The 27035-nt window shown below is 38.4% G+C and overlaps 1 protein-coding gene across 1 annotated transcript in view; it reads left to right on the top strand.

Annotated features, from left to right (window-relative positions):
• Nucleotides 1-274: 274 nt before the first annotated feature.
• Nucleotides 275-27035, top strand: part of PATL1 (PAT1 homolog 1, processing body mRNA decay factor) — a 58524-nt gene continuing 31763 nt past the window's right edge. The window contains exons 1-17 of the mRNA XM_053692309.1: nucleotides 275-384; nucleotides 2576-2666; nucleotides 4991-5184; nucleotides 8184-8261; nucleotides 8405-8608; nucleotides 9197-9256; nucleotides 12107-12190; nucleotides 12359-12552; nucleotides 12632-12715; nucleotides 12974-13154; nucleotides 20144-20267; nucleotides 21561-21658; nucleotides 22235-22294; nucleotides 22683-22831; nucleotides 23431-23590; nucleotides 23838-23978; nucleotides 24060-24148. Coding sequence (XP_053548284.1) covers nucleotides 370-384; nucleotides 2576-2666; nucleotides 4991-5184; nucleotides 8184-8261; nucleotides 8405-8608; nucleotides 9197-9256; nucleotides 12107-12190; nucleotides 12359-12552; nucleotides 12632-12715; nucleotides 12974-13154; nucleotides 20144-20267; nucleotides 21561-21658; nucleotides 22235-22294; nucleotides 22683-22831; nucleotides 23431-23590; nucleotides 23838-23978; nucleotides 24060-24148 — 2006 coding nt within the window. The 5' untranslated portion in view covers nucleotides 275-369. The remainder of the gene's footprint in view (nucleotides 385-2575; nucleotides 2667-4990; nucleotides 5185-8183; nucleotides 8262-8404; nucleotides 8609-9196; nucleotides 9257-12106; nucleotides 12191-12358; nucleotides 12553-12631; nucleotides 12716-12973; nucleotides 13155-20143; nucleotides 20268-21560; nucleotides 21659-22234; nucleotides 22295-22682; nucleotides 22832-23430; nucleotides 23591-23837; nucleotides 23979-24059; nucleotides 24149-27035) is intronic.

Here is a 27035-nt window from a genome sequence, read left to right as displayed (position 1 = left end):
ATTTAGCAGTAACATGATTTCATCAAAACCTTTACTGGTGCTCTTTCACATCAAAAATAAAAACGTGGATTCCTAGTTGCTTGTGTAATTCTGTTTACAACGTTTATCAATAAAGTTACATCATTTAGAATTGACGCAGAAGTCATGACGTTGGGCAGAGGTCACCTGGGCAACGGAGCGCGCTGAAAGTCACGAGCTCAGTGACGGAATGGTTCGCGCACGCGCATCAATTTCAGCTGATCCTAAAGATCCAATCAGAGATTGGTGCTGAGAGACTTTGCCGAGACTGGTAGCCAGTCAAGAGACAGGAACTGCAAGAGGAACAGGCGCGCGCCCCGCACAGAGCGCGAGAGGTAGACGGTCAGAGACATGTTGCGGTTTCAGGTGAGGAATTGAGTTGGGTGGTAAATAGACACTGAGTTTCAGTGTTAAGTCAGTGATTACTTACAGACGAAGCAAGGAATTGCATAATCACGCCAAGCAAGCTTCTTAAAATAGTAGGTACAATACACAGGTAGTTGGAGGAATATCGAAGACTAAAAAAAATTTGCCACTGCTGCATGAGTAGGGCGTAAAGAATACTTCCATGGAAAGCTCTTATGTGGAGATGTAAAAGGCTTCGTGTTAATAAACTATAGTTTCTAAGAGGCATTTAGTAGGCAACAAAAGGAGGAAATACATAATAAGCTATGATAGACCGGTTAAACTATGTACTTTATTTGTATAGGACGGTCATAATTTGTAGCCCTGAAAAAAGTTGGGGAATACTTGACCATACATATTCATGCAAGAGGAGTGTAGGCCAACACTTAGTTGTGCTCTGGCAAAAGAAAACCATAAAGATCAACTATAGTTTTATATTAAACCCAAGCCTGTCAGAGAAGCATGAATGTGTTTCTCCTTTTGGGACTAATGTACAGCTATGAATAATATTTATACAAATGACTCATGATCATACATTTAAAAACAGAATTTTGTTTCACTGCCAATACATATCGCAACCTACTATCAGTTTCACAATATTGATTCACATTGTAAAGCTAACCTGGGTTTTTGTAAAGTATTCTCCATGGAATGGTGAGCCAAGCTCCTATTGTGATGTAGAAGGGTGGAACTGTGTATACAAGGAAATGCTAGTTTCATCATATACCTAGTTATATTTGTAGACACTGGGTCTCTTCTTTTTTTAATGGAAATGTTTCTTTAATGTTTAAAAGCACTTTAAGTTGGTAATTTAAGGGCAATGATAGACTGCATATGCTCCCTCAAGTTCCCAGAAGTTTGCAGTTATTGCTTTCGGAGTCTGCTAATGTTGTTTTCATCTTATTATTTTTTAGAATACTGTAAATATTAAAATAGCTATTTACAACCAACCAAATCATTCTTTATAAGAAGATAGTAAAGTCAAAATCAAACTTTTATGATTAAGATAGTATGTACTTTTAGACATCTTCCACTGTTATCACATTTGCCTTGTTCTCTTGGTATCCTAGCATACATAGGTAGTCTTGAGCAGCAATGCACTAATGGGTGCTTGCTGGTGATTGGTGGCTGATTTAGGCATCTTGTCATTGGCTCACTCAATGTGTTCAGCTAGCTCCAAGTCGTACTAGATTGATGCTCCTGAGCCTACCTAGGTTTACTCTTCAACAGATACTAAGAGTACAAAGAAAATGCAATAGTTTAATTAAATTGTATGTTTTTTAATAACGTGCATTATTGGAATCAGTAAAGTTTAATTTTGACTTTCTGTCCGCTTAAATAACTGTGATTCTGTCCCTTGTAGCAGACATTGCATTTATCATAGTTTATCGTACATTTTCAACCAAACCAAAAAACAATTTTCTTAACGTGCCTGCTTGTTTGTTTTATAGCTGCTAAACCCTTGCCTTTGAAAATATGTGCAGCCCCTATTTTTTATTTTATTTATTTATTTAAAATTGTTGTACCTATGTTAAAGGTAGTAGATTATTATGGGGAGCAGAAGTACTTTTTAATACCTATAGAGTCAGGCAGTATACTCTGCACAAGTAAATAGTTATTGTGTTATGAACTCTGCCAAAACTACTTGAAACTTATTGAAAAGAACCAGGACATTGATTTGCTTTTTGATGGCCTTGAATTTGTTTGTAGGACCAAATATTCTTATAATTCAAGAAAGCAATATTCCTAACTGAACAGCTTCACAGTCTATTTCTATCAACTTGATGCAGTAAGAATGGAAACGCTTTAGGGTGGGAAGAGATAGAGAGGAGGAGAGAGAGATATTTTTTTATTTTTTTTTAGTTATTTATATGGAGGCATTTCATGAAAATATAAAGAGATTGCAAGGGGTGCTAAATGTATCCAAACATAATATGGCAGAAAGGAAATCAAGAAACCTGCTGAGGAGTTTATATATTGAAGTGTGTAGTATAATATAAAAGTTGGAGCCTGAAGTCAAGTTTTGTAGTTGCGGCCAATTGTTGTCTGAAATTTGTCAAGCCCTGGCCTTTTATATATCTGAATCTAAGTTGATTATTGTAAGTTCTTAAGATCAGGTCCTCCTCATTATTTACCATTGCTTCTGTTTCAGTCTCTTGAAGATGGCGATGGGTTTCCTGACTTGGATGAGGATGAAGAAATTGATCAGTTTAATGATGACACATTTGGAGCTGGAGCAATTGGTGAGAGTTATTACAATTTAGGAGTTTTTAGGTTTCTGTGGTTTACGCTCTACCAATGCTAGATTAGTGGGATTCCCCCTCACTTGTCATAATGACTCCTTATCTAGAAGGTTTTTGTCTAATAATAAACGGTTCAAAATTATGATTTACCATCGTTGGTCATGGAATTTCTTATTATTATCCATTAAGAGACTGCTAAAACCAGTTCTTTTATGACTAGATATTACAAACAGTAAAGTCAACATTAAATATTCACGATTCCGGATAGAGCATCCAATTTTACACACTACCTTCCTAGCTATACTCTTCAACAAAGAATTCAATTAAAATTAATCAAATTTGACAAAAGTAACTTTAAAAAAAAAAAAATTGTATTCCCTGTCTGAATCATCAAATTTTGGGTGTCATGTCAAATAAAGGTTCCTACACGCAGAATGATCAATATTTAAGCTAAGCCATCCAAGCTTTTTTTTTCTTTTTGCAATTGTGTGTTGTTGTTTTCCCAACAAACCCTCTTATGCAATTACATATGTGAATAATTCAAATGGCCATTTCTGTATGAGCTCTACCACATATTTCTTACCCTCTTAAAATCCGGTGCAAAGTCAATTTTCATGTGAAAGTGCCCGGTTTAAAAAAAAAAAAAAAAAAAACTATTAAAAAAAGGGGCACTTTCATTCATGAAAATTGACTTTGCACCGGATTTTAAAAATACTTACCTTTTTTCTTCTGAAATGCTGGATTGCCGTTCTGAAACGAGGCCCCCGCCTACTTCTTCCTGGTTAACTTACCCAGCATTGACGAAACCGTCTTTCTCCAATCACGGCGTTGCCTCAGGCAATGATTCTCTCAGGGGGAAACCGTGATTGTAGGATGCCGGAATAGTCATTGCTGATGTATGAAGAGGCTTGCGACGGGCTGGTGAATCGCTGGAGCGGCTTCAAGAAGAAAAGGTAAGTATTTTAAGAAAACGGGTGAAATGTAAACTTTCATGAAGTGCCCCTGTTTTTAATATTTTTAAAAATCGGCACTCATTCTTAAGTTTACCTTCACTTTAACGCCGTTAGGACGTTCCATGTCATCCTAACAGACTTGGGTTTTAACGCCGTTAGGATGGCATGGAACGTCCAAATCAATTTGGCATCCTGCATCCTTCTGCACTTTCAGAATCAGAAATCGGATGGGGGGGGGGGGCGTGCCTAGCATCATAGGCAGTACCAAAATGATCATGAAATTATGTGATCGCATAATTTTTAGGAGAACTTGGTGATTGTAGCGATATTTTAGATGTTAATTCATCCGTTGTAATGAAGGTACGCTTTAACTTTTTTAATATAGAACTGAAATTCAAATTCCCCGTGCTCCGGCCTCCCACTTAAAAAGTTTTTTTTTGTGAGCTGCTGTATGGCTGGAGCGCTGATTTGAAGAACAGTTCAAACCGTTAGCTCACAAGAAAAATGTACTTTTGAAGTGGGCGGATGGAGCGTGGGTATCTGAATTTCAGTGCTACATTATATAGTATCTTCATTACAACTGATAAATTAAACTCCATCTAAAAAATGCTAACATTCTGGATCTGTTTATACAAAGGGGAAAGTATGTATATGATTTATATATTTTTTTTTTATTTAATATATTTAGTGAGAATATGAATTCCATGTTAAATGTTGTAATTTTTTCAGAAGCTTTTAACTTTGGAATGGTTGAATTTGGCATTTCACATCTGACTGGCAGTCACTACAAACTAAAAATAATTTGGGTCAGTATTTTGTCAGTTAAAAGAACCTGAAACAGTTTATGCATAATAAAAAAAAAAAAAAAAATGTATATACTTTCGTTATTTATTTTGCCCCCTTCCTGTAATTTTAAAAGGATACTAAAAACTGCTAGAGACGTCAACACATTCAGACCAAAAGATTACCCTGAGAATACTATAGTGTTTTTTGTTGTTGTTGTTTCTATATAGTAATGGGCATTGCCCTGTTTAACTACTGCTGAGGCCAATTATGGAAATTTTGGAAATGAGCTGCTAAAGTAAAATTATCTGGTTACAAAAATTAGTTGGTAACGTAACATTCTTTAGTGAATCATCTGCATAAAACAACATAGCAACTGGTAGAGTTGAATCGGCTGGAGAGATCTTAGTAAATTTTCTCTACTGTTTTCTGTCATTTTAATATCCACTCTGTCCCCAACCACTACTTGGTTTTTAATAGACCAATTAAAATAGTTTGCTATGGTACTTGATGTGTTTCACATTCTTTCTGACCAGTTTTGCGCTTTCTAAATGATCACCTGTATTCCTCATTCTGATGATTATCTAGATGATGATTGGCGGGAAGCACATGAGCGCTTGGCAGAAATGGTGGATAAAATCCCAAGCTCCCATAGCTTGGCCCCTGGAACCTCCTCCCCCATAAGTGACCCACTGGGGGAACAACAGGAAGAACTGGAGAATAGCCTGAACCAACTTGTTCGGGAAAGTGAAGAACTAACCCTCCCCAGGGGAACACATAAGGTTAGAGATGGCCTAGGGCAAGCAATTTTGGAATATATGTTGAAATATATGTTCTGTAGTTTATTATTATTATTATTATTATTATTATTATATAGTTTTTTTTGTTGTTTTTTTTTTTTCCCCCCTCTTAATTCTGGTATACTGTGAAATTGTATGATCTTATGCATGTCTAAAATTTTTGGATATTTTTTAAGTAGCAGTATTGGGACATTAAATTCATTCATCCTCATGTTTTTAGGAAAAATAAATATATGAATATTTATTGTAATGCACGTCTTCACATATATTGTAAAGGGACATTAAACTTAATTAAATCCCTCATAAAATCAGTTATGTGGTGTTAAGAAAAAAAAAAAAAACGTCCATTATTTGCCTGTTAGCCTTAAAAAGTTTTCCTCTTGATATTGTATTTTTTTCCCTATTCCACCAGAGAGGCTGGAAATGATGTGCTGTCTGCCTCCCTCCTAACCATCCCACACCACTCACAGCGTCACTAAGTCGATACAGACTATGACACAGGGTGTCACTTTCTGTGTCGGCGATCTGGCTTCATATGGTAAAAAAACAATGATCAGTTCTTACTTATCCATATGAAGGCAGATGCCTTGTGCCCCTGGCTGCAATCTCCGCTGTCAAAGCTGACAGCGAGGACCGCAGCATAAGCCAGGTTGTTGGATGTGGGTGCAATGTCAGCAGGGTATGCTGGGCAAAGTACTCTGTGACGTAGCACCAACGTCCATTTTGGCTTAAGGGGTTAAAATGTCACCAAACAATCCTTTTATTATGAATTAAAATGTTGATGTGGCTATATAATTATGTGAAATTGTAAAAATAGAATTATTCAGCCTGAAGATAGTGTTGTGATTGATATTGAAATAAAAATAGACTGATTTTATACTTATTTTTCTCCAGTATCAGCTATAAGAGCATGCATAGACACGTATTGGTGTGTATGTACTGTGCATAGGGTTTGTTGATAGTCATGTGTGTGCACATTGCATAATTATCATTTGCAATCAGTGTATACTTGTGGATCAGTTCTAGGTGTATCTAAAAGCCTGTCTTGGCGTTTAACCCTTTCGTGACAGGGTTAAAGTGTCTACATCGGAACACCTGTTCCGATGTAGACAAATTGAAACTATGCGATCGTGCATACGATCGCGAGATTTAAATTATTGGATCGCATCTGGGGGGCGTCCCTACAACCCTAGGAACGCCCTCCAGACCGCGATCAAGTCCTTGAAGCGCAGAAGGCTTCAGGACAGCCGTTTGTTATGACGGAATAGAACGGCATAACGGCTTTAAAGCCCAGTGTAAATATGACGGAATATAACGGCGTTAAAAGGTTAATGCACAGAGCAAAATTATTTTTAATTGCATTGTACCCTAATTTTTGTACTTAACTCTTAAAGGGACATGAAACCCACATTTTTTCATGATTCAGATAGAGTACAGTTTTAAACAACATTCCAATTGACTTCTGTTTTATTTAATTTGTTTCACTCTTAAGATATCATTTGTTGAAGAAATAGCAATGCACATGGTGAGCCAACCAATCACATGAGGCATTTATGTGCAGCCACCAACCGGCAGTTACTGAGCTTATATTTAGATATGGATTCTAACAAAGGATATCAAGGGAATGAAGCAAATTAGATCATAGAAGTACATTGGAAAGTTGTTTAAAATTGTATTCTCTATCTGAATTATGAAAGAGGAAAATTTGGGTTTAATTTTCTTTTAAGCCAGTGAAGATAGAGGGCAGAGACGTAATGTTGACAGCCATTTGTCTGAATACATGGAGGCATCCCTGATGTCTGGCAGTGATGGGCATATGATCTCTCTTGCCTGGGGTAGCCTCCAAGGGGCTAGATCTGTGTTGTCTTGCCTCTGTTGGTGAGAACCTCTCTACTGTATCCCTCATCATTCAGGGACCAAAGCAGGAGCTCTGGACTCTTTTTACTGAGACGGTCGTTGGGGTTTATTTTGTAACAACTCTGGATTTACAGTATCCAGCTAATTTAGCTTTAAATTTATTATAAAGCAAGAATTTTGTATATAGATATATTATGCATAGTCAACAAAAACCTTTTTCATAAACTATTTAAAGGGACATTATGTACTGATTTTTTTTTTTTTTTTTCTGTTGCTAAATATTTAAATTATGCTCCGTTAAATTGTTTATCAGAAAGCTAAAAAGATTACAATTTTAACTACAATGTTGCGGTTTTCATCAAGACTTACCAAGCCCTATATACTTTAATGTATACAATTGTCTGCAAGTTCCCCTGCTTGCTCACTCTTACTGATCTTCAGTGCTCCGCTCACAGTAGAGCTGAAAAGTATCGTAGTTGTCAGCGGTGTAGCATTTTGAGAAGAAGCAAGAGTGGATTTGCAAGCAGTGATTTACTGCTGACAATTGTTTTCCTGAGCTGACTACTCAACATGCTGTATTGCAATTTAAACTTAGCGCTTATGTTTTTAAATGTGGTGCACATGTATTTGTGTAAGATTATATTTAAACACTGGATTGCTTATTTTATGTATGCGATTAGAAACACATTGCTCTTTAACAGCTGAGATTCTCACTGCCTGCTACAGAGACTGTGGGAGCTCCGTATCAAGCTGTCGGGATTTCAGCATTCACTGTAAGTCTCCTTGCACGAGTTCTTGTACACTCCCAGGACCCATTTTGTGAGATAGCGTGTGTCTAGGTTGTTGATGCTGTGCAGGGCAGATTTGCATTTGGCCTACGGTTGGAGGGTGGGCGTACTAGCCTGAAACACGTCTCCTTTTATTTAGTTAGTGCATTGACTATCACTATACTTGTGATAGCTATGTGCACTGGCCCTTTAACTGTAAATACATGATTGCATAGCTTCCCAAAATCTTTCAGCACACTACAGTCATAGGATGACGTGATACCCCTTGTTGGAGTATTGATTTCCCTGCTTCATAATGGTTATCTTTTTAACTACTGGTTTTAATTTCTTTCTCAGCTTTCTCCTGGAATGAATAATAGTATATGGGATAGTTCCTCAACTCTAAGACCTATCAGAGGGCCGTTAGTCACTGAGGTAGGTGGTACTTAAGGGTTCTATCACTTTGGCTTTGTGGATGTGTGATAATGAAGTCTTGTAAGAAAAAAATAATCTTCTTCAGATTTATATGGACAGCATTCTTATGCCAGAAAGTATGATTATTTTTACTTTCTTTTAAGGACATGAGCCCCCTTTCCATCTTGCATGAGTATGGCTTGGCACCAACACCACCTCGTAGTAGAGATGACGCAGAGACAGATGCTTCAGAAAGAGCCCTTCCACGACGTTCAACATCCCCGGTCATTGGGAGCCCCCCTGTGAGAGCTGTGCCTATAGGGACCCCACCAAAACATGGAGTTAACCCTTCCTTTAATCAAACCCAGGTATCAACTAGTCTGAGTGATAAAAAAAAAAAAAAGTATCAATACATGTCTGAAAGATACAAAGTGGCCATTAGAAAGTATAGTGATATAACCTTATTGTCATGGTGTACAGATGCTTGGATCTATTCCATAATGGAATGTTTTTGGGACATGATTTCTGGTTTTAAGGGAGTAAAATGCAGAGTCATTTTAGGATTGTGAATGCTGTAAAAATGCACTGACGATACCAACCAACGTTCAGAAATAGTTATCCAGTTAAAACAAGCACAATTTGTGATCAACCACTAAATTGATAGCATTTTATTATTGTGTTGTTGTTTGCAAATAGCACGTTTGATCATTTTCTTGCAGTTTTATTGCCCCTTTAATCCTTGGCTAAATGATTTATTTGGTTGGTAGAAAATATGCTGTATGTTTATTTTGTTTACTATCCCAGCTCAAGTTGCATTTATTGCTATACCCTTACTGTTTCATTTTTAATGGCCATAATGAGGAATATAACTATACTGGTAGTTTTGTACAATGCGCCTAAAGAAAATACATTCATTTTAAACTTTTTTTTTTTTAATTTTTTTTTTTTTATTTCAGGTTTTATGCCCCAATCCCATTCACATTCGAGCCTCTTCATCTCCCTTCAGTAACCACACAGTGAGTAACTTAATTTTCTGATCTTAAAGGACCAGTAAATACAGTACCATCAACAAATGTCTGACCAATTTCTGTTATGTCGATTTCCACTCCCCCTATATCACGTGACAGCCATCAGCCACAAATGTGTTTTATGATGCGAGTTTTTACCCAGCTCAGTAGGAGCTAGTGACTCAAAGTGTAAATATAAAAAGACTGTGCTGATTTTCTTAATGGAAACAAGTCTATTCATTAAACTTTAATTTTGACTTGAGTGTCCATTTTAAGTCTTTTTTTTTTTAATTCACAACTTGTAACTCCTAACAATTTTGCACATACATTGTCACAATTTTCTCCCCCCCCCCCCCAAATAATATAGTGATTTGCATTTTCTCTTAATATTTTATCAAGTATATACGTGAAAAATAATGGGTGTGCATCTCCTCAAATATAGATAACTTCTTCAGAGACTCCACCCTTTTTTTCATGTTCAGGCTTTTTTATTTTAAAGGGACAGTCAAGTCCAAAAAAAATTATTCAAATAGGGCATGTAATTTTAAACAATTTTCCAATTTACTTTTATCACCAATTTTGCTTTGTTCTTTTGGTATTCTTAGTTGAAAGCAAAACCTAGGAGGTTCATATGCTAATTTCTTAGACCTTGAAGGCCGCCTCTAATCTAAATTCATTTTGACCGTTTTTCACCACTAGAGGGCGTTAGTTTGTGTTTCATATAGATAACATTGAGCTCATGCACGTGAATTTACTGAGGAGTGAGCACTGATTGACTAAAATGCAAGTCTGGCAAAAGAACTGAAATAAGGCGGCCATTTACAGAGGATTAGATACAAGTTAATTGCAGAGGTAAAAGGTGTATTATAACTGTTGGTTATGCAAAACTGGGGAATGGGTAAGGGATTATCTTTTTAAAACAACAAACATTCTGGTGTTAACTGTCCCTTTAAGTGACTTGATGGAGTGCTTAGAAAGATACACAGCTCCTGCTCCATTGAAGTTATCTTTATTTTGATTAAAAAAACAAAACTAATATAAGTGATATGTCAATAGCAACCACTTCAACTTGGGATCACCAACCTTTTCACCTTTTTTAAAAGTAAAAAAAAAAACAGTTTTGCACATCTGGTGACCAGAGGCTGGCACAAATAAATTGACTGCTGATTACATATAGTTTCTTAAAATAAACAATATATCTTTGTATGATCCAGACTTAAAGGGACAGTCAACACCAGAATTTTTGTTGTTTTAAAAGATAGATAATCCCTAAATTACCCATTCCCCAGTTTTGCATAACCAACAGTTATAATACATGTTTTACCTATGTAATTACCTTGTATCTTTGACTCTGCAGACTGCCCCCTTATTACAGCTTTTTTTTTTTTTTTTTTTTGACAGACTTGATTTTTAGCCAATAAGTGCTCGCTCCTCGGTAAATGCATGAGCTCAATGGTATCTATATGAAACGCATGAACTAATGCCCTCTAGTGGGGAAAAACTGTCAAAAATGCATTTAGATTAGAGGCGGCCTTCAAGGTCTAAGAAATTAGCATATGAACCTCCTAGGTTTACCTTTCAACTAAGAATACAAGGAGAACAAAGCAAAATAGGTGATAAAAATAAATTGGAAAATTGTTTAAAATTACATCCCCCTATTTGAATCATGAAATGTTGTTGTTTTTTTGTGAACTTGACTATCCCTTTTTAAAGGGACAGTCTACACTAAAATTGTTATTGTTTAAACAGATAACTCCGTTTACTACCCATTCCTCGGCTTTGCACAACCAACATTGTTATAGGAATATACTTTATAACATTTAAACCTCTAAATTTTTGCCTGTTTCTAAGCCCCTACATACAGCCTCTTATCACATGCTTTTTTTTATTTGCTTTTCACAGCAGGAGACTGCTAGTTCATGTGGGCAATATAGATAACATTGTGTTCAAGCCAGAGGAGTTATTTAAGAGTTTGCACAACACAGTACTAAATGCAAGTCAATATATAATAAAAAGTCATGTCATCAGGGGGCTGTCAGAAGATGCTTAGATACAAGGTAATCACAGCGGTAAAAAGTATATTAATATAACTGTTATACAAAACTGGGGAATTGGTATTAATTCCTGTTTTTCCTTTTTGCTTCATTCTCTTGGTATCCTTTATTGAAACACTGCACTACTTGGAGATAGCTTAAAGCCTATGACAGCCTATATCTGCATCTACCAATCAGCAGCTAGTGACTAAGCCTACCTAGGTATGCTTTTCAAGAAGGTATACCAAGAGAACAAATCAAATTAGATAATGGAAATACTTTGAAAAGTGATTTAAAATTGTATGATCCCTTTGGTTTCATATCCCTTTAAGGTAATAGGATACGCTTCATGGGCAGAGCCCTCATTATGCGAAGTATTTCTGCTCTGTATTGTGATGTAGTTATAGCAGAGTAACTACACTTTTCAGTATGCATTTCTGTACCTTGTTGACAGAATGTTATTTGGGTCCTGTGGGACAATATCTGACTTAAATTGTGCAAACATCATTTTTTTTTCTCTTTGTGAATAGGATATCTCTAAACATACTGTTTTTCTTTTACATTTTTTAAAACTTCTGTCTTTCTTTAAATTATCTTGGCCCAGTTGTGTTTTTACATCTGTTCTACTATTCTTAATTTTTTTGTTTTCACTTTAACACTTGTAACTTTTCCTACTGCTGCCTGTGTGTGATCTTACTGTTTATTGGAACCTGCCTCTTTGTGCTTAGACTCTGGAATCTTTGTACTTTCAGCTTGCTTTTGACTTGCATTCTCTTTTGCTATCTTTAGATTTAGTTGTTTGTCCTTAGTATTTTTCTCTCTGCAGACCAACCCGGCTTCCCTCCTGAGACACCCATTCCCTTCTGCCCTCTCCCCTCTTCAGAGAGCACAGCTCCTTGGGGGAGCTCAGGTAAAATCTTTCCTACGTTCTTAGTGCTTTTTTTTATTTTTCTCTCCTACCCCTTCATGGAAACATACTTATTTATTAGTTGCTGCCTTTTCCTCCTACATTTTTTTTTTTTTTTTTTTTTTTCTCCAACAATACTTTTCTCAGTCTCATGCCTTTTCTTCTACTTAGACAGCAGCTGGTCGGATGTCTCCCAGTCACTTTGTTCATGCTCCTGGTCTGCACAATTCAGCTCTGCCTTCTGTTTCGCCGAAACTCCTTCAAGGACATGTTGGACAAATAGTGTCCCCAGGAGGTGGGGGTTTTCATCACTTTTTCGGAGTTACTTCTCCTGCAGCTCCAGGAGCTCACCTAAAAAACATGCGGTCAGTGTGTGTTCAGAGGATGTGTGGGGGCACCAGTACAGTGGCTCTTTAGCTGACATTGTAATTTTTCACGTCTTAGGCCTCAGCAGCATTTCCGGCCAGATACCACTCATCTGCACCCTCAACATAGACGCTTACTATACCAGCGCCAACAAAACCGCAAGTGAGTGTTTTAGAAAGGGACTTTAGGCCATAAAGCCGTACCATCAAAATTAGTGTTTGAATAAATGTATTGGCACATGTGTGGGATATGCCATTTTGCGCCCTCTTGTTAACATAACACTTTATCTTCACTCACAGTAGAAACCAACTTACCAATGAGTTAAGACCTCACCTTTAGGTTGATTGACAAAAAATGTGGTAAAGCCTATTTATGGTATACACACACATTTATATTTAAAAGATGCATGTTTTCTCTTAGTCAGCATAGGGGTGTGAATGGATCTGGTGGAGAACGCTCTTGCAGATCTTCTCATGCAGAAGAGCACCGTAGAGACCCTTATGCAGGACTTATGCTTCTGCGTGAAAAAGAGTGGGTCTGTCGTATCCAACTACTTCAGCTTCAAAGCACTGATCCATACCATGATGATTTCTACTATCAGGTAACAGTAGACTTATCAAGACAAAGATATTGATGTACTTTCTTGAAACCTTTTTTATTTCTCTTGTAAGGTGTATCCCGTCCACGGATCATCCATTACTTGTGGGATATTCTCATTCCCAACAGGAAGTTGCAAGAGGACACCCACAGCAGAGCTGTAATATAGCTTCTCCCCTAACTGTCATAGCCAGTCATTCTCTTGCAACTCTCAACAAGCAAGGAGGTCGTAAGAGAGAGTGGTTAAATATAGCTAGTTTATTTTTTTCAATCAAAAGTTTATTTTTAAATAGTACCGGAGTTGTGCTATTTTATCTCAGGCAGTAAATAGAAGAAGAATCTGCCTGAGGTTTCTATGATCTTAGCAGGTTGTAACGAAGATCCATTGCTGTTCTCACATATGTCTGAGGGGATTACACAGATGAGGTAACTTCAGCGAGAGAATGGCGTGCAGTTTACTCTGCTATGAGGTATGTGCAGTTATAATTTTTTCTAGAGATGGAAAACACTAGAAAATGCTGCTGATACCGGATTAATGTAAGTTAAGCCTGAATACAGTGATTTAATAACGACTGGTATCATGCTTACTCCCAGGGGTAATACCCTTATGATATTGCAATATAAAATGTTTGCTGGCATGTTTAATCGTTTTTATATATGCTTTGGTGATGAAACTTTATTGGGGCCTAGTTTTTTCCACATGGCTGACTTAAATTTTGCCTAGAAACAGTTTCCTGAGGCTTTCCACTGTTATAGTATGAGGGGCCTATTTTAGCGCTTTTTTGCACAGTTAAAATTACAGACTAAGACATCCAGATTCCCTCAAAGGCCCTCTGAATGCTATAGGACATCTCTAAAGGGCCCAAAGGCTTTCCAAAGTCGTTTATTGGGGAAGGTAGGGCCACAGAAATCTGTGGCAGTTGGTTGTGACTGTTAAAAAACGTCTATTTCGTTTTTTTGATCCGGTTTTTGAACTAAGGGGTTAATCATCCATTTGCAAGTGTGTGCAATGCTCTGCTAGCCTATTACATACACTGTAAAAATTTCGTTTGATTTACTGCATTTTTTCACTGTTTTTCAAATTCTGACAAAAATTGTTTCTCTTAAAGGCACAGTACCGTTTTTTATATTTGCTTGTTAACTTGATTTAAAGTGTTTTCCAAGCTTGCTAGTCTCATTGCTAGTCTGTATAAACATGTCTGACATAGAGGAAACTCCTTGTTTTTTATGTTTAAAAGCCATGTTGGAACCCCCTCTTAGAATGTGTACCAAATGTACTGATTTCACTTTATGCAATAAAGATCATATTCTGTCTTTAAAAAATTTATCACCAGAGGAATCTGACGAGGGGAAAGTTATGCACGACTAACTCTCCCCACGTGTCATACCCTTTGACTCCCACTCAAGGGACTCACGCTCAAATGGCGCCAAGTACATCTAGGGCGTCCATAGCGTTTACTTTACAAGACATGGCGGCAGTCATGGACAGCGGTATTAGCCAGACTACCTGAACTTAGAGGTAAGCGAGATATCTCTGGGGTGAGACAAGATGCAGAGCATACTGACTCTTTAAGAACCATGTCTGATAATGCCTCACAATATGCAGAAGCTGAGGAAGGAGAGCTTCAGTCTGTGAGTGATGTTAATGACTCAGGAAAGATACCTGATTCTGATATTTCTACATTTAAATTTAAGCTTGAACACCTCCGCGTGTTGCTTAGGGAGGTTTTAGCTGCTCTGAATGACTGATACCATTGCAGTGCCAGAGAAATTGTGTAGCCTGGATAAATACTTTGCAGTGCCGGTGTGTGCTGATGTTTTTCCAATACCTAAAAGATTTACAGAAATTATTAATAAGGAATGGGATAGACCAGGTGTGCCGTTCTCTTCCCCTCCTATTTTTAGACAAATGTTTCCAATAGACGCCACCACACGGGACTTATGGCAGACAGTCCCTAAGGTGGAGGGAGCAGTTTCTACCCTAGCAAAGCGTACTACTATCCCTGTCGAGGACAGTTGTGCTTTTTTAGATCCAATGGATTAAAGATTAGGTTACCTTAAGAAAATATTTATTCAACAAGGTTTTATCCTACATGCATTGCCCCTGTCACTGCTGCTGCGGCGTTCTGGTTTGAGCCTCTGGAAGAGGCTTTACAGGTAACAACTCCATTGGATGACATACTTGGCAAACTTAGAGCACTTAAGCTAGCCAATTCTTTTGTTTCTGATGCCATTGTTCATTTGACTAAACTAACGGCTAAGAATTCTGGTTTTGCTATACAGGCGCGCAGAGCGCTATGGCTTAAATCATGGTCAGCTGACGTGACTTCAAAATCTAAGCTACTTAATATTCCCTTCAAGGGGCAGACCCTATTCGGGCCTGGTTTGAAGGAGATTATTGCTGATATCACTGGAGGAAAAGGTCATGCCCTTCCTCAGGACAGGTCCAAATCTAGGGCCAAACAGTCTAATTTTCGTGCCTTTCGAAACTTCAAGGCAGGTGCGGCATCAACTTCCTCTAATGCTAAACAAGAGGGAACTTTTGCTCAATCCAAGACGGTCTGGAGACCAAACCAGACCTGGAAAAAAAGGTAAGCAGGCCAAAAAGCCTGCTGCTGCCTCTAAGACAGCATGAAGGAACAGCCCCCTATCCGGTAACGGATCTAGTAGCCCCAAGAATCTTTACAAAGGTTCTAGGGTCGCTTCTGGTGGTCCTAAGGCCGCGGGGCATAGCAGTAGCCCCTTATTTAGACGACATCCTGATACAGGCGTCAAACCTCCAAATTGCCAAGTCTCATACGGACATAGTATTGGCATTTCTGAGGTCGCATGGGTGGAAAGTGAACGAGGAAAAGAGTTCTCTATCCCCACTCACAAGAGTTTCCTTTCTAGGGACTCTGATAGATTCTGTAGAAATGAAAATTTACCTGACGGAGTCCAGGTTATCAAAGCTTCTAAATTCCTGCCGGGTTCTTCATTCCATTCTACGCCCTTCGGTGGCTCAGTGTATGGAAGTAATCGGCTTAATGGTAGCGGCAATGGGCATAGTGCCGTTTGCACGCTTACATCTCAGACCGCTGCAACTATGCATGCTCAGTCAGTGTAACGGGGATTACACAGATTTGTCCCCTCAACTGAATCTGGACCAAGAGACCAGGGATTCTCTTCTCTGGTGGCTATCTCGGGTCCATCTGTCCAAAGGTATGACCTTTCGCAGGCCAGATTGGACAATTGTAACAACAGATGCCAGCCTTCTAGGTTGGGGTGCAGTCTGGGATTCCCTGAAGGCTCAGGGATCGTGGACTCAGGAAGAGTCTCTCCTTCCAATAAATATTCTGGAACTAAGAGCGATATTCAATGCTCTTCAGGCTTGGCCTCAGTTAGCAACTCTGAGGTACATCAGATTTCAGTCGGACAACATCACGACTGTAGCTTACATCAACCATCAAGGGGGAACAAGAAGTTCCCTAGCGATGTTAGAAGTTTCGAAAATAATTTGCTGGGCAGAGATTCACTCTTGCCACCTATCAGCTATCCATATCCCAGGTGTAGAGAACTGGGAGGCGGATTTTCTAAGTCGTCAGACTTTTCATCCGGGAGAGTGGTAACTCCATCCGGAGGTTTTTGCACAACTGATTCATTGTTGGGGCAAACCAGAACTGGATCTCATGGCGTCTCGCCAGAACGCCAAGCTTCCGTGTTACGGATCCAGGTCCAGGGATCCCAAGGCGACACTGATAGATGCTCTAGCAGCGCCCTGGTCTTTCAACCTGGCTTAAGTGTTTCCACCGTTTCCTCTGCTCCCTCGACTGATTGCCAAGATCAAGCACGAGACGGCATCGGTGATTCTGATAGCACCTGCGTGGCCACGCAGAACCTGGTATGCAGATCTAGTGGACATGTCATCCTTTCCACCATGGTCTCTGCCTCTGAGACAGGACCTTCTACATCAGGGTCCTTTCAACCATCCAAATCTAATTTCTCTGAGGCTGACTGCCTGGAGATTGAACACTTGATTTTATCAAAGCGTGGCTTCTCCAAGTCAGTTATTGATACCTTAATACAGGCACGAAAGCCTGTCACCAGGAAAATTTACCATAAAATATGGCGTAAATATCTTTATTGGTGTGAATCCAAGGGTTACTCATGGAGTAAGGTCAGGATTCCCAGGATATTATCTTTTCTCCAAGAAGGTTTGGAAAAGATTGTCAGCTAGTTCCTTAAAGGGACAGATTTCTGCTCTGTCTATTCTTTTGCACAAGCAGATGTTCCAGACGTTCAGACATTTTGTCAGGCTTTAGTTAGAATCAAGTCTGTGTTTAAACCTGTTGCTCCACCATGGAGCTTAAATTTGATTCTTAAGGTTCTTCAAGGAGTTCCGTTTGAACCTCTGCATTCCATAGATATCAAACTTTTATCTTGGAAAGTTCTTTCTTTGGTAGCTATTTTCTCGGCTCGTAGAGTCTCTGAGCTATCTGCCTTACAATGTGATTCTCCTTATCTGATTTTTCATACGGATAAGGTAGTCCTGCGTAACAAACCTGGGTTCTTACCTAAGGTGGTATCTAACAAGAATATCAATCAAGAGATTGTTGTTCCATCCCTGTGTCCTAATCCTTCTTCGAAGAATGAACGTCGATTACACTATCTGGACGTAGTCTGTGCTTTAAAGTTTTACTTACAAGCTACTAAAGATTTTCGTCAAACATCTTTCCTGTTTGTTGTTTACTCTGGACAGAGGAGAGGTCAAAAGGCTTCGGCAACCTCTCTTTCTTTTTGGCTAAGAAGCATAATCCGCTTAGCCTATGAGACTGCTGGACAGCAGCCTCCTGAAAGAATTACAGCTCATTCCACTAAAGCTGTGGCTTCCACTTGGGCCTTTAAAAATGAGGCTTCTGTTGAACAGATTTGCAAGGCGGCGACTTGGTCTTCGCTTCATACTTTTTAAAAATTTTACAAATTTGATACCTTTTTGATTCTTCGGAGGCTATATTTGGGGGAGAGGTTTTACAGGCAGTGGTTCCTTCCGTTTAAGTACCTGCCTTGTCCCTCCCTTCATCCGTGTACTTTAGCTTTGGTATTGGTATCCCACAAGTAATGGATGATCCATGGACTGGATACACCTTACAAGAGAAAACACAATTTATGCTTACCTGATAAATTTTTTTCTCTTGTGGTGTATCCAGTCCACGGCCCGCCCTGTAATTTTTAAATTTAAACTACAGTAACCACTGCACCCTATGGTTCTCCTTTCTCGGCTTGTTTTCGGTTGAATGACTGGCTATGACAGTTAGGGGAGGAGCTATATTTCAGCTCTGCTGTGGGTGTCCTCTTGCAACTTCCTGTTGGGAATGAGAATATCCCACAAGTAATGGATGATCCGTGGACTGGATACACCACAAGAGAAATAAATTTATCAGGTAAGCATAAATTGTGTTTTTTCACAACAAGGTGTTTTATTAGCTTAAACCTTTTTTAAAAAATTTATATTCCTACATTTCATCCTCATCTAATTTTCTTGGATTGTTATGGCCCTTTAAATGATTTTGTCAGATAATGTGCCCAAAGTATGATACTCTTGTTATGTTGGCAAACTCTGAGATAGGAAGGTAATAAAAGAAAACAAAGGGGTCGATTTATCAAGCTGTGGCACATATACATGCCCCTGTCTGCGGCAGCTCGCCTCTGGCGGGCTGAATTCCCCTGCTGGAATTCAGCATTGCACACTAGTGCTATTGTGCGCTCGCGTGCAATCCCGCCCCCTTCCTGCACGCGGGCATGAGCTGTCAATCTCCTTTGTCGAACGAGACCGGGGAGATTGCAATTCGCCACCTTAGAGGGGGCCAAAGGATAGGAAAGCAGTGGTCTGATGACCGATGTCCGTTAAATACAGACTGCAGGTTCTCTTGTGAAAACCTGCAGTCGTAGGGGGTCCAAAGGCTTGCAAAGCCTTTGATAAATAGACCCCTTAAAGTGTTAATAGAACCACAAGATGTTCAGCACTCACTCAGATGCACACATCCTAGTATAAAAGCACTTGATGAAGTGTTAGTTACTGTATCTGTCAACATGGGGGTAGGCCCAAGTGCCACGTTAAGGCCTTGCTTACTAGCTTCTAATCAAACAAAGGTGACACAACTATTTGTAATTCTCTAGAGACAAAACATGAAGGTGGATTGCACTCGGACTGGAGTGGGTACACATCCCAAGCTGCTGGTCAAACTCCCAGCTCTGGGTGCTCATCTGGCAGTCGCCAAAAGCTAGTGTATATCAGCAATTAAGCACTACATTGCAAAATATCTGCATGCAGTCAAATGCTTTTAAAATGTATACATTGTTGGAATCTCAAAAGTTAAGGGATATACCCATTTATAGTCTCCTAAATGTTTATCTCCTCATTTGCTGTGACCATTTAGAGGCATACTTTAGTGAGCTCTGTTTCACTGATAAAGCAATCGCTAAGATTTTGTGAAGTCCTAGATTCACTCCAACCTTTTTAGACACGGTGAAAGAACCTCAAATTGTCAGTGGTAGATTACAGGAAGTTAAAGGTCCAGTCAACACAGTAGATTTGCAAAATCAACTATTGCAAGATAACAAGACAATGCAATAGCACTTAGTCTGAACTTCAAATGAGTAGTAGATTTTTTTTTTCTGACAATTTTAAAAGTTATGTCTTTTTCCACTCCCCCTGTACCATGTGACAGCCAATCACAAATGCATACACGTACCATGTGACGGCCATCAGCCATTCACAAATGCATACACACTTATTCTTGCACATGCTCAGTAGGGGCTGGATACTCAACAAGTTAAAATATAAAAAGACTGCGCACATTTAGTTAATGGAAGTAAATTGGAAAGTTGTTTAAAATGGCATGCTCTATCCGAGTAATGAAAGTTTAATTTTGATTGAGTGTCCCTTTAAGCCCAAATAAATAATGGAGGTTAATTGCATCAATTTAATAAATTCATTTGTTTTGTGTATTGCAGAATTATTTTGAAAAGTTGGATAAGATGTCTTCCTCACAGGATCGACCTAGCGACGGTGCCAAAAAGGAACGCACAAAACTAATCACACCACAAGTTGCTAAATTGGAGCATGCGTACAAACCAGGTGAGAAGTAAGATAGTAAGTTGTGATTTGTTCTCTGTATAGGGCTATTGTTGCAGTAGTTACATTCCTCTAGGGCAGAGATAGCAGACCTATGGCATGCGTGCAACAGCTTGCACACGAACCATAAGCAGGGGCTAAAAAAAAGATAATTTTGTAAAAAAAAAACAAAACAAAAAAAACTTTACCAAAAGCCCATAATATCTGATGGAGCATGGGGGGGGGGGGGGCGCTCTGTTGTACCCTCAAATCTGAGTGGGATTGAGGGACTCACAATCCTGGAGCTACACAAGGGAGGATGAGGGGCTCCTGGCGCAGCAGTATCTCAAGCGTCCACAGATAATTCCCACACAGGGGGCTGGACCTTCAAGGAAGCTAAAAGATCAGTGCAGAAAGCTATAGTAAGTGTTATTAATTCTTTTTAGTGTTTGCTGGTCTGTGTAATCCTTGCAGCTACTGCTTCTCCTTTGCTTTACTAGCAGTAAATCAGGTTGAAACAAGTGGGTGAGGTGAACACTTTTCTGCTTTAGTTATTGCTTTCTCTCCATTTAGCAATGTGTCTATTGTTTTTTTTTTGTTTTTTTTCATACGATGAACTGAGGTCAGAAAAATGAGTGAGTTAAATAAGTGAGGTTACACATACACCTCAGTGCAACCATGCTTTAGCTACACTACTGTCACCTAAGTTATTGCATTGCCAAGGGCAAAAGAGGAGCCTAAGCTCAGTAAAAGTAAATTGAAACGTTATTTAAAAATGCATTCCCTATCTGAATCGAAAGTTTTAATTTTGACTGGTCTGTCCCTTTAATTCTTTGCAAATAACTAGATTGCGCTGACAGACGATACAAACATAGTTTCCCTTTAACTATACTACTGCTCTAGGGTGATTAATGTAACTTTATAGTACTATAAAGATGTATGTATTAGGTGATTTGTATAAACTTTTTAGATACAACTGCTTGTAGAAGGCTTTTTCTTATTTCCTTTTAGGATAAAAGTGAACTCATTAAAACTATGAAACACAAATTAAATAAATGGTGACCAATAACATTTACAAAAATAAATCAAACTATTTTAGATTCTTCAGTGTGTATGTATGTTCAGGGATTTAAAATTTCCACTAATCCTGGACGAGTATGAAATTGCAGTTGTAAAAATGGGATTTGTATGCATGTACATTTCTTTATATATCTATAAAATCGGTTACCAACAACGTTTTGCTCTATGTACAAACCAATTTTGCTGTTATCTCAACGTGTTGCTAGTATTGCTTTTATTCTTTCTTTTCAAACGCAGTGCAGTTTGAGGGATCTCTTGGGAAGCTTACTATATCCAGTGTGAACAACCCTCGCAAAATGATTGATGCTGTGGCAACCTCTCGCTCTGATGAAGATGTGAGTTTATCATACTTAGTAATGTAATACTTAGTAAAGTCCATCCTTTATATTGTTTGAACTCTTCATAGCAGTATAGTCTAAAGGCTTAAAGAATATAGGGATTTAAAGGGACATGGATTTTAAACAACTTTCTAATTTACTTCTATAATAAATTTTGCTTTATTATCTTGGTATCCTATTAGTGAAGGAGCAGCAATGCACTACTGGTAGCTAGCTGAACACATCAGTAAACCAATAAGTGGTATATATGTGCAGCTGGCTCTAAGCTCCTGAGACTACTTAGGTATGCTTTTCAACAAATGATAAGAAGAGATCCAAGCAAATTAGATAATAGAAGTAAATTGAAAAGTTGTTTACAATGGTATGCTCTATCTGAATCGTGAGAGAAGTTTCGGGTTTGATCTCACTTTTTAATATAAAAATAATCATATCAACTAAACATGTAACAAGGAAAATTATTTGGCTTTATGCATGGTAGAAGCAGCGATACAGATATGTTTTTGTATAATATTATATACAAACTATTCCATATAACTATTTGTATGACAACTGCTTATTTATTTTACATTACAGGAGACCCGGGAAAAGCAGGTGCGAGACAAGAGGCGCCAGACGTTAGTAATTATTGAGAAGGTATTACTCTAATATATGTCCTTAAAAACATTGGTCTGTTCTTGCTAATAAGTAACAATAAACCATAGCGAAAGCATGTTTGGGTGTCATCATGCCTGTTAAACATTCTTTCTAGGTTTTTAATATCTGTAATAAAAGGGAGAGTAAATTCCGGAAAGCAGCAGAAGGGTTCATTGTATTTAAAATATATTTACTTTTTGTAAGCCATTTAATACAGACCAACAGGTAAAATGGATTATTGAGAACACAGTAAAGGGGAGAAAATGTTACAGTATACTGTCCCTTTTTAAAGCATTTATTATACTTGATGATTAATATATTTTATGCTTATTTGTCTTTTGGTTGCAAAAAAATGGAAGTTAAAATAAACATTTTTGTTACTTTGCAGATGTTCTCTCTAGTGTTAGAGCTGGAAGACTTTGAGCGCCGCTTTGCACTAAGCTGTGAAGAAGAGGAACGTGACGCTTTAAGGGAGGAGCGCAGGCAAAAACTTCAACAGCTCTGTGATGTTCTAAGAGGGAAAGAAGCAGGTGACAGGTGAGATGAGGGAAATATATATATATATACACACACACATACACACATACACATATATACACACACACACACACACACACATACACATACACACACACACACACACACACGTATATATTATATTGATTTCTCTATCAGTTCAGGTATGGAATTGCACTCTCACCTAAAAAACTTAGCTTACCAGGGTGACAGGTACATAGAAGATCCTCACTTGCCGGAAGTGAATAGTGACGTTTTGGGGATTAGATTCCCCTTCCTCAGACCCCGAAACGTCACTATTTGAATAAAGTCATTATTCACTTGGAAAGAAATCCAGCGAATATGGATTTCCTGTGTTGTGTGCTTATAAATTGATGCACTGCACGTTACACTTGTTAGTCTGATGGAGCACCCTGAAATAAAGGTTTTTTTTTTTGTTTTTTGTTTTTTTCACTTTGCCTCAAATCTATTTTTGCTATGGGATTGTTTTTTAGCACCCTGGTATGTATTGATCGGTTTGTGAGAGTGCACCTAATTGAGATCTCCTATCTCTCTATATAAACAAGGAAAAAACCTGTAAGTCTCTGTAATTCACTCCTTTTTGTTTTCCCTATTTGCAGAGTTTCAGAAGAGCAATTTGTTCAGATAATGTGCATCAGGAAGGGTAAGCGAATGATGTCCCGTATCCTACCCCTCCTGCCACTTCAAGTAGGCGCAGCTATACTCTCCGCTATAGCACACAACCTGCCCTTCCTCATAAAGAAGGATTTGCAAGATCAGGTACAGAATCTTCACTCCACCTTAATTTATTCAATCCGCTTTTCCTGTGTTCTGTTTTCATATTTACCTTTATTTGCTTTTTAAAGGGAAATCCATTAGTTAAGCATGTCCCCAAATATCCTGAACATGAAGTTGCACATGGCTTAATGATCTACTTTACTTGTGCACTTTTTAATATATTTTTTTTCTTTCTATAGTTAGATGAAATACTGTATATGTGAATGTATGTTACTGATTTGATCCTTAGGCTCTGACATGCCTTGCTGGTCCTTGTAATCCCATACTCAGTCAGCTTAATCCATCTGCAGTCACTTCTTTGCTGCAGAATCTGTGTGGCTCTGGTGTCAATTCTCTCCAACATCAGCTTACATCTGTGTTGCAGAATAAGGCAAGTTTTAGAATGTACACAGGCCATATAATTCCTTTATAAATAACTTGAGGTGATTAACTTTTGTTTATCCCTCCACAGTTTGGGTTAACTTTGCTTTATGAGATCTTGGAGCGTGGAGAGGATCTGCTGAACTCTGAAGGTCTTACAGCGATGAGCCAAAACATGTGGTGAGAGATGTCATTGTGCATCCTATTGAGTATTGGAATTATTTTGTTTAAAGGCACATGGTAGTGATGCAATACAGCAATATGTATATATGTGTGTACATACATACATACATACATACATACAGTGTGTGTATAGAGATCTCTCTTTCTCTTTCTCTTTTTTTTTCTTTCTCTTTTTTTTCTTTTTCTTTTTTTCCTTTCTCTTTCTTTCTTTTTTTCCTTTCTCTTTCTTTTTTTCCTTTCTCTTTCTTTTTTTCCTTTCTCTTTCTTTTTTTCCTTTCTCTTTCTTTTTTTCCTTTCTCTTTCTCTTTCTTTTTCCTTTCTCTTTCTCTTTCTTTTTCCTTTCTCTTTCTCTTTCTTTTTCTTTCTTTCTTTTTCTTTCTTTTTTTCTCTTACTTGGTGTATCCAGTCCACGGATTCATCCTTACTTGTGGGATATTCTCATTCCCTACAGGAAGTGGCAAAGAGAGCACACAGCAAAGCTGTCCATATAGCTCCCCCTCAGGCTCCGCCCCCCCCCAGTCATTCTCTTTGCTGCTCTAACAAGTAGCATCTCCACGGGAGGGTAAAGTGAATGTGGTGTTAGATTTGTAGTTTTTATTTCTTCAATCAAAAGTTTATTTTAAAATAGTGCCGGTTTGTACTATTTACTCTGTGGCAGAAAGTGATGAAGATTTCTGCTGAGAGGAAAATTATTTTAGCATGTTGTAATTAAAATCCACTGCTGTTCCCACACAGGACTGTTGAGCATCAGAAAACTTCAGTTGGGGTGAACAGTTTGCAGGCTTAACTGCTTTGAGGTATGTTTCAGTCATTTTTTCTAGTCAAGACTTAGTAATGCTAGAAGACTGACAAGAATCCCCATGTGGGAAAGGTAAGCCATATTCTGAGACTTAGTATAGAAGGAAGGCTTATTTGAAAGGGCTCAAAAAACTGGTGGACACTGTTAAGGGGCAATCGATTATTTTTTAACAAAAATCTGATATTTATACAAGTTTATATTACATTTGAAACACTTTTTTGGGGTTTATTCTGCATGGCAGCTATTTAGACACCTATTTTGGCTTGGGAAGGCCCCACATCCCCAGAGTGAAGAGGGAGAGGGCCTGAAATTCGCGCCTCAGTTGCGCAGTTAATTTTACAGACAGCTTCATGCAGCTCCATGTGAAGAGTCCAGAGATTACTTGAGGACTTCAGAGAGGCTTATTTTCGATTAAAACTAATCCCCAAGGAAGGTAGGACCACAGCAGAGGCTGTGGCATGGTGCTTAACTTTAATTTGCTCCGGTTTGGGCAGTAAGGGGTTAATTGACTTGAAATTTGCTGTGCAATCATTTCAAAGCATTAGGATCATATGGTGAAAATTTCATAAAGATTGGATGATTTTTGGAGATTTAGTAAAGTGTGCGCTTTTTATTATTTAAAGGCACAGTACCGTTTTTTCAAAAATTGTATTTTACTGTATTTGAGTGCTGTCTAAGTTTGTTTAGCATGTCTGAGCCTACTGATAGACCTTGTTCTATGTGTTTAAAAGCCATGGCGGTACCCCCTTTACATTTGTGTTTAAAGTGTGCTAAGGTATCTAAACATTTTAAAGACCATGCAGTGACACTTAAAAATGTAGCCCAAGATGATTCTTTAACCCCTTAATGACCGCAGCACTTTTCCATTTTCTGTCCGTTTGGGACCAAGGCTATTTTTACATTTCTGCGGTGTTTATGTTTAGCTGTAATTTTCCTCTTACTCATTTACTGTACCCACACATATTATATACCGTTTTTCTCGCCATTAAATGGACTTTCTAAAGATACCATTATTTCTCCAACATACGTGTGTCCGGTCCACGGCGTCATCCTTACTTGTGGGATATTCTCTTCCCCAACAGGAAATGGCAAAGAGCCCAGCAAAGCTGGTCATATGATCCCTCCTAGGCTCCGCCTACCCCAGTCATTCTCTTTGCCGTTGCACAGGCAACATCTCCACGGAGATGGCTAAGAGTTTTTTGGTGTTTAAATGTAGTTTTTATTCTTCAATCAAGTGTTTGTTATTTTAAAATAGTGCTGGTATGTACTATTTACTCTGAAACAGAAAAGAGAAGAAGATTTCTGTTTGTAAGAGGAAGATGATTTTAGCAAACGTTACTAAAATCGATTGCTGTTTCCACACAGGACTGTTGAGATGAAGTAACTTCAGTTGGGGGAAGCAGTTGGCAGACTTTTTCTGCCTGAGGTATGACTGGCCACATTTCTAACAAGACCTTGTAATGCTGGAAGGCTGTCATTTTCCCTATGGGGACCGGTAAGCCATTTTCTTAGATTAAGCAAAAGAATAAATGGCTTGATAAGGGCTTATAAAACTGGTAGACATTTTTCTGGGCTAAAATGATTACTTTGCTAAGCATATTTGACAGATTATAACTCTTTATAGTTATTATAATCTTGGGGATTGTTGTTAAAAAACGGCAGGCACTGTATGGACACCTTTTTCAGATGGGGGCCTTCTCTAGTCATAGGCAGAGCCTCATTTTCGCGCCACTAATGCGCAGTTGTTTTTGGAAGGCAAGGCATGCAGATGCATGTGTGAGGAGCTAAGAACCACTGAAAAAGCTTATAGAAGGCGTCATTTGGTATCGTATTCCCCCCTGGGCTTGGTTGGGTCTCAGCAAAGCAGATACTTGGGACTGTATAGGGGTTAAATGTAAAAACGGCTCCGGTTCCGTTATTTTGGTGTGCAATACTTTTAAGGCTTTAAGACACTGTGGTGAAATTTTGGTGAATTTTGAACAATTGCTTCATGCTTTTTCGCATATTCAGTAATAAAGTGTGTTCTGTTTAAAATTTAAAGTGACAGTAACGGTTTTATTTTAAAACGTTTTTTTTGTGCTTTGT

The sequence above is a fragment of the Bombina bombina genome, chromosome 9 (genome assembly GCF_027579735.1).
Source record: "Bombina bombina isolate aBomBom1 chromosome 9, aBomBom1.pri, whole genome shotgun sequence".
NCBI classification, from domain to species: Eukaryota; Metazoa; Chordata; class Amphibia; order Anura; family Bombinatoridae; genus Bombina; species Bombina bombina.
The sequence above is the reverse complement of the archived record's forward strand: the minus strand, read 5'-3'. Positions and strand labels throughout refer to the sequence as shown.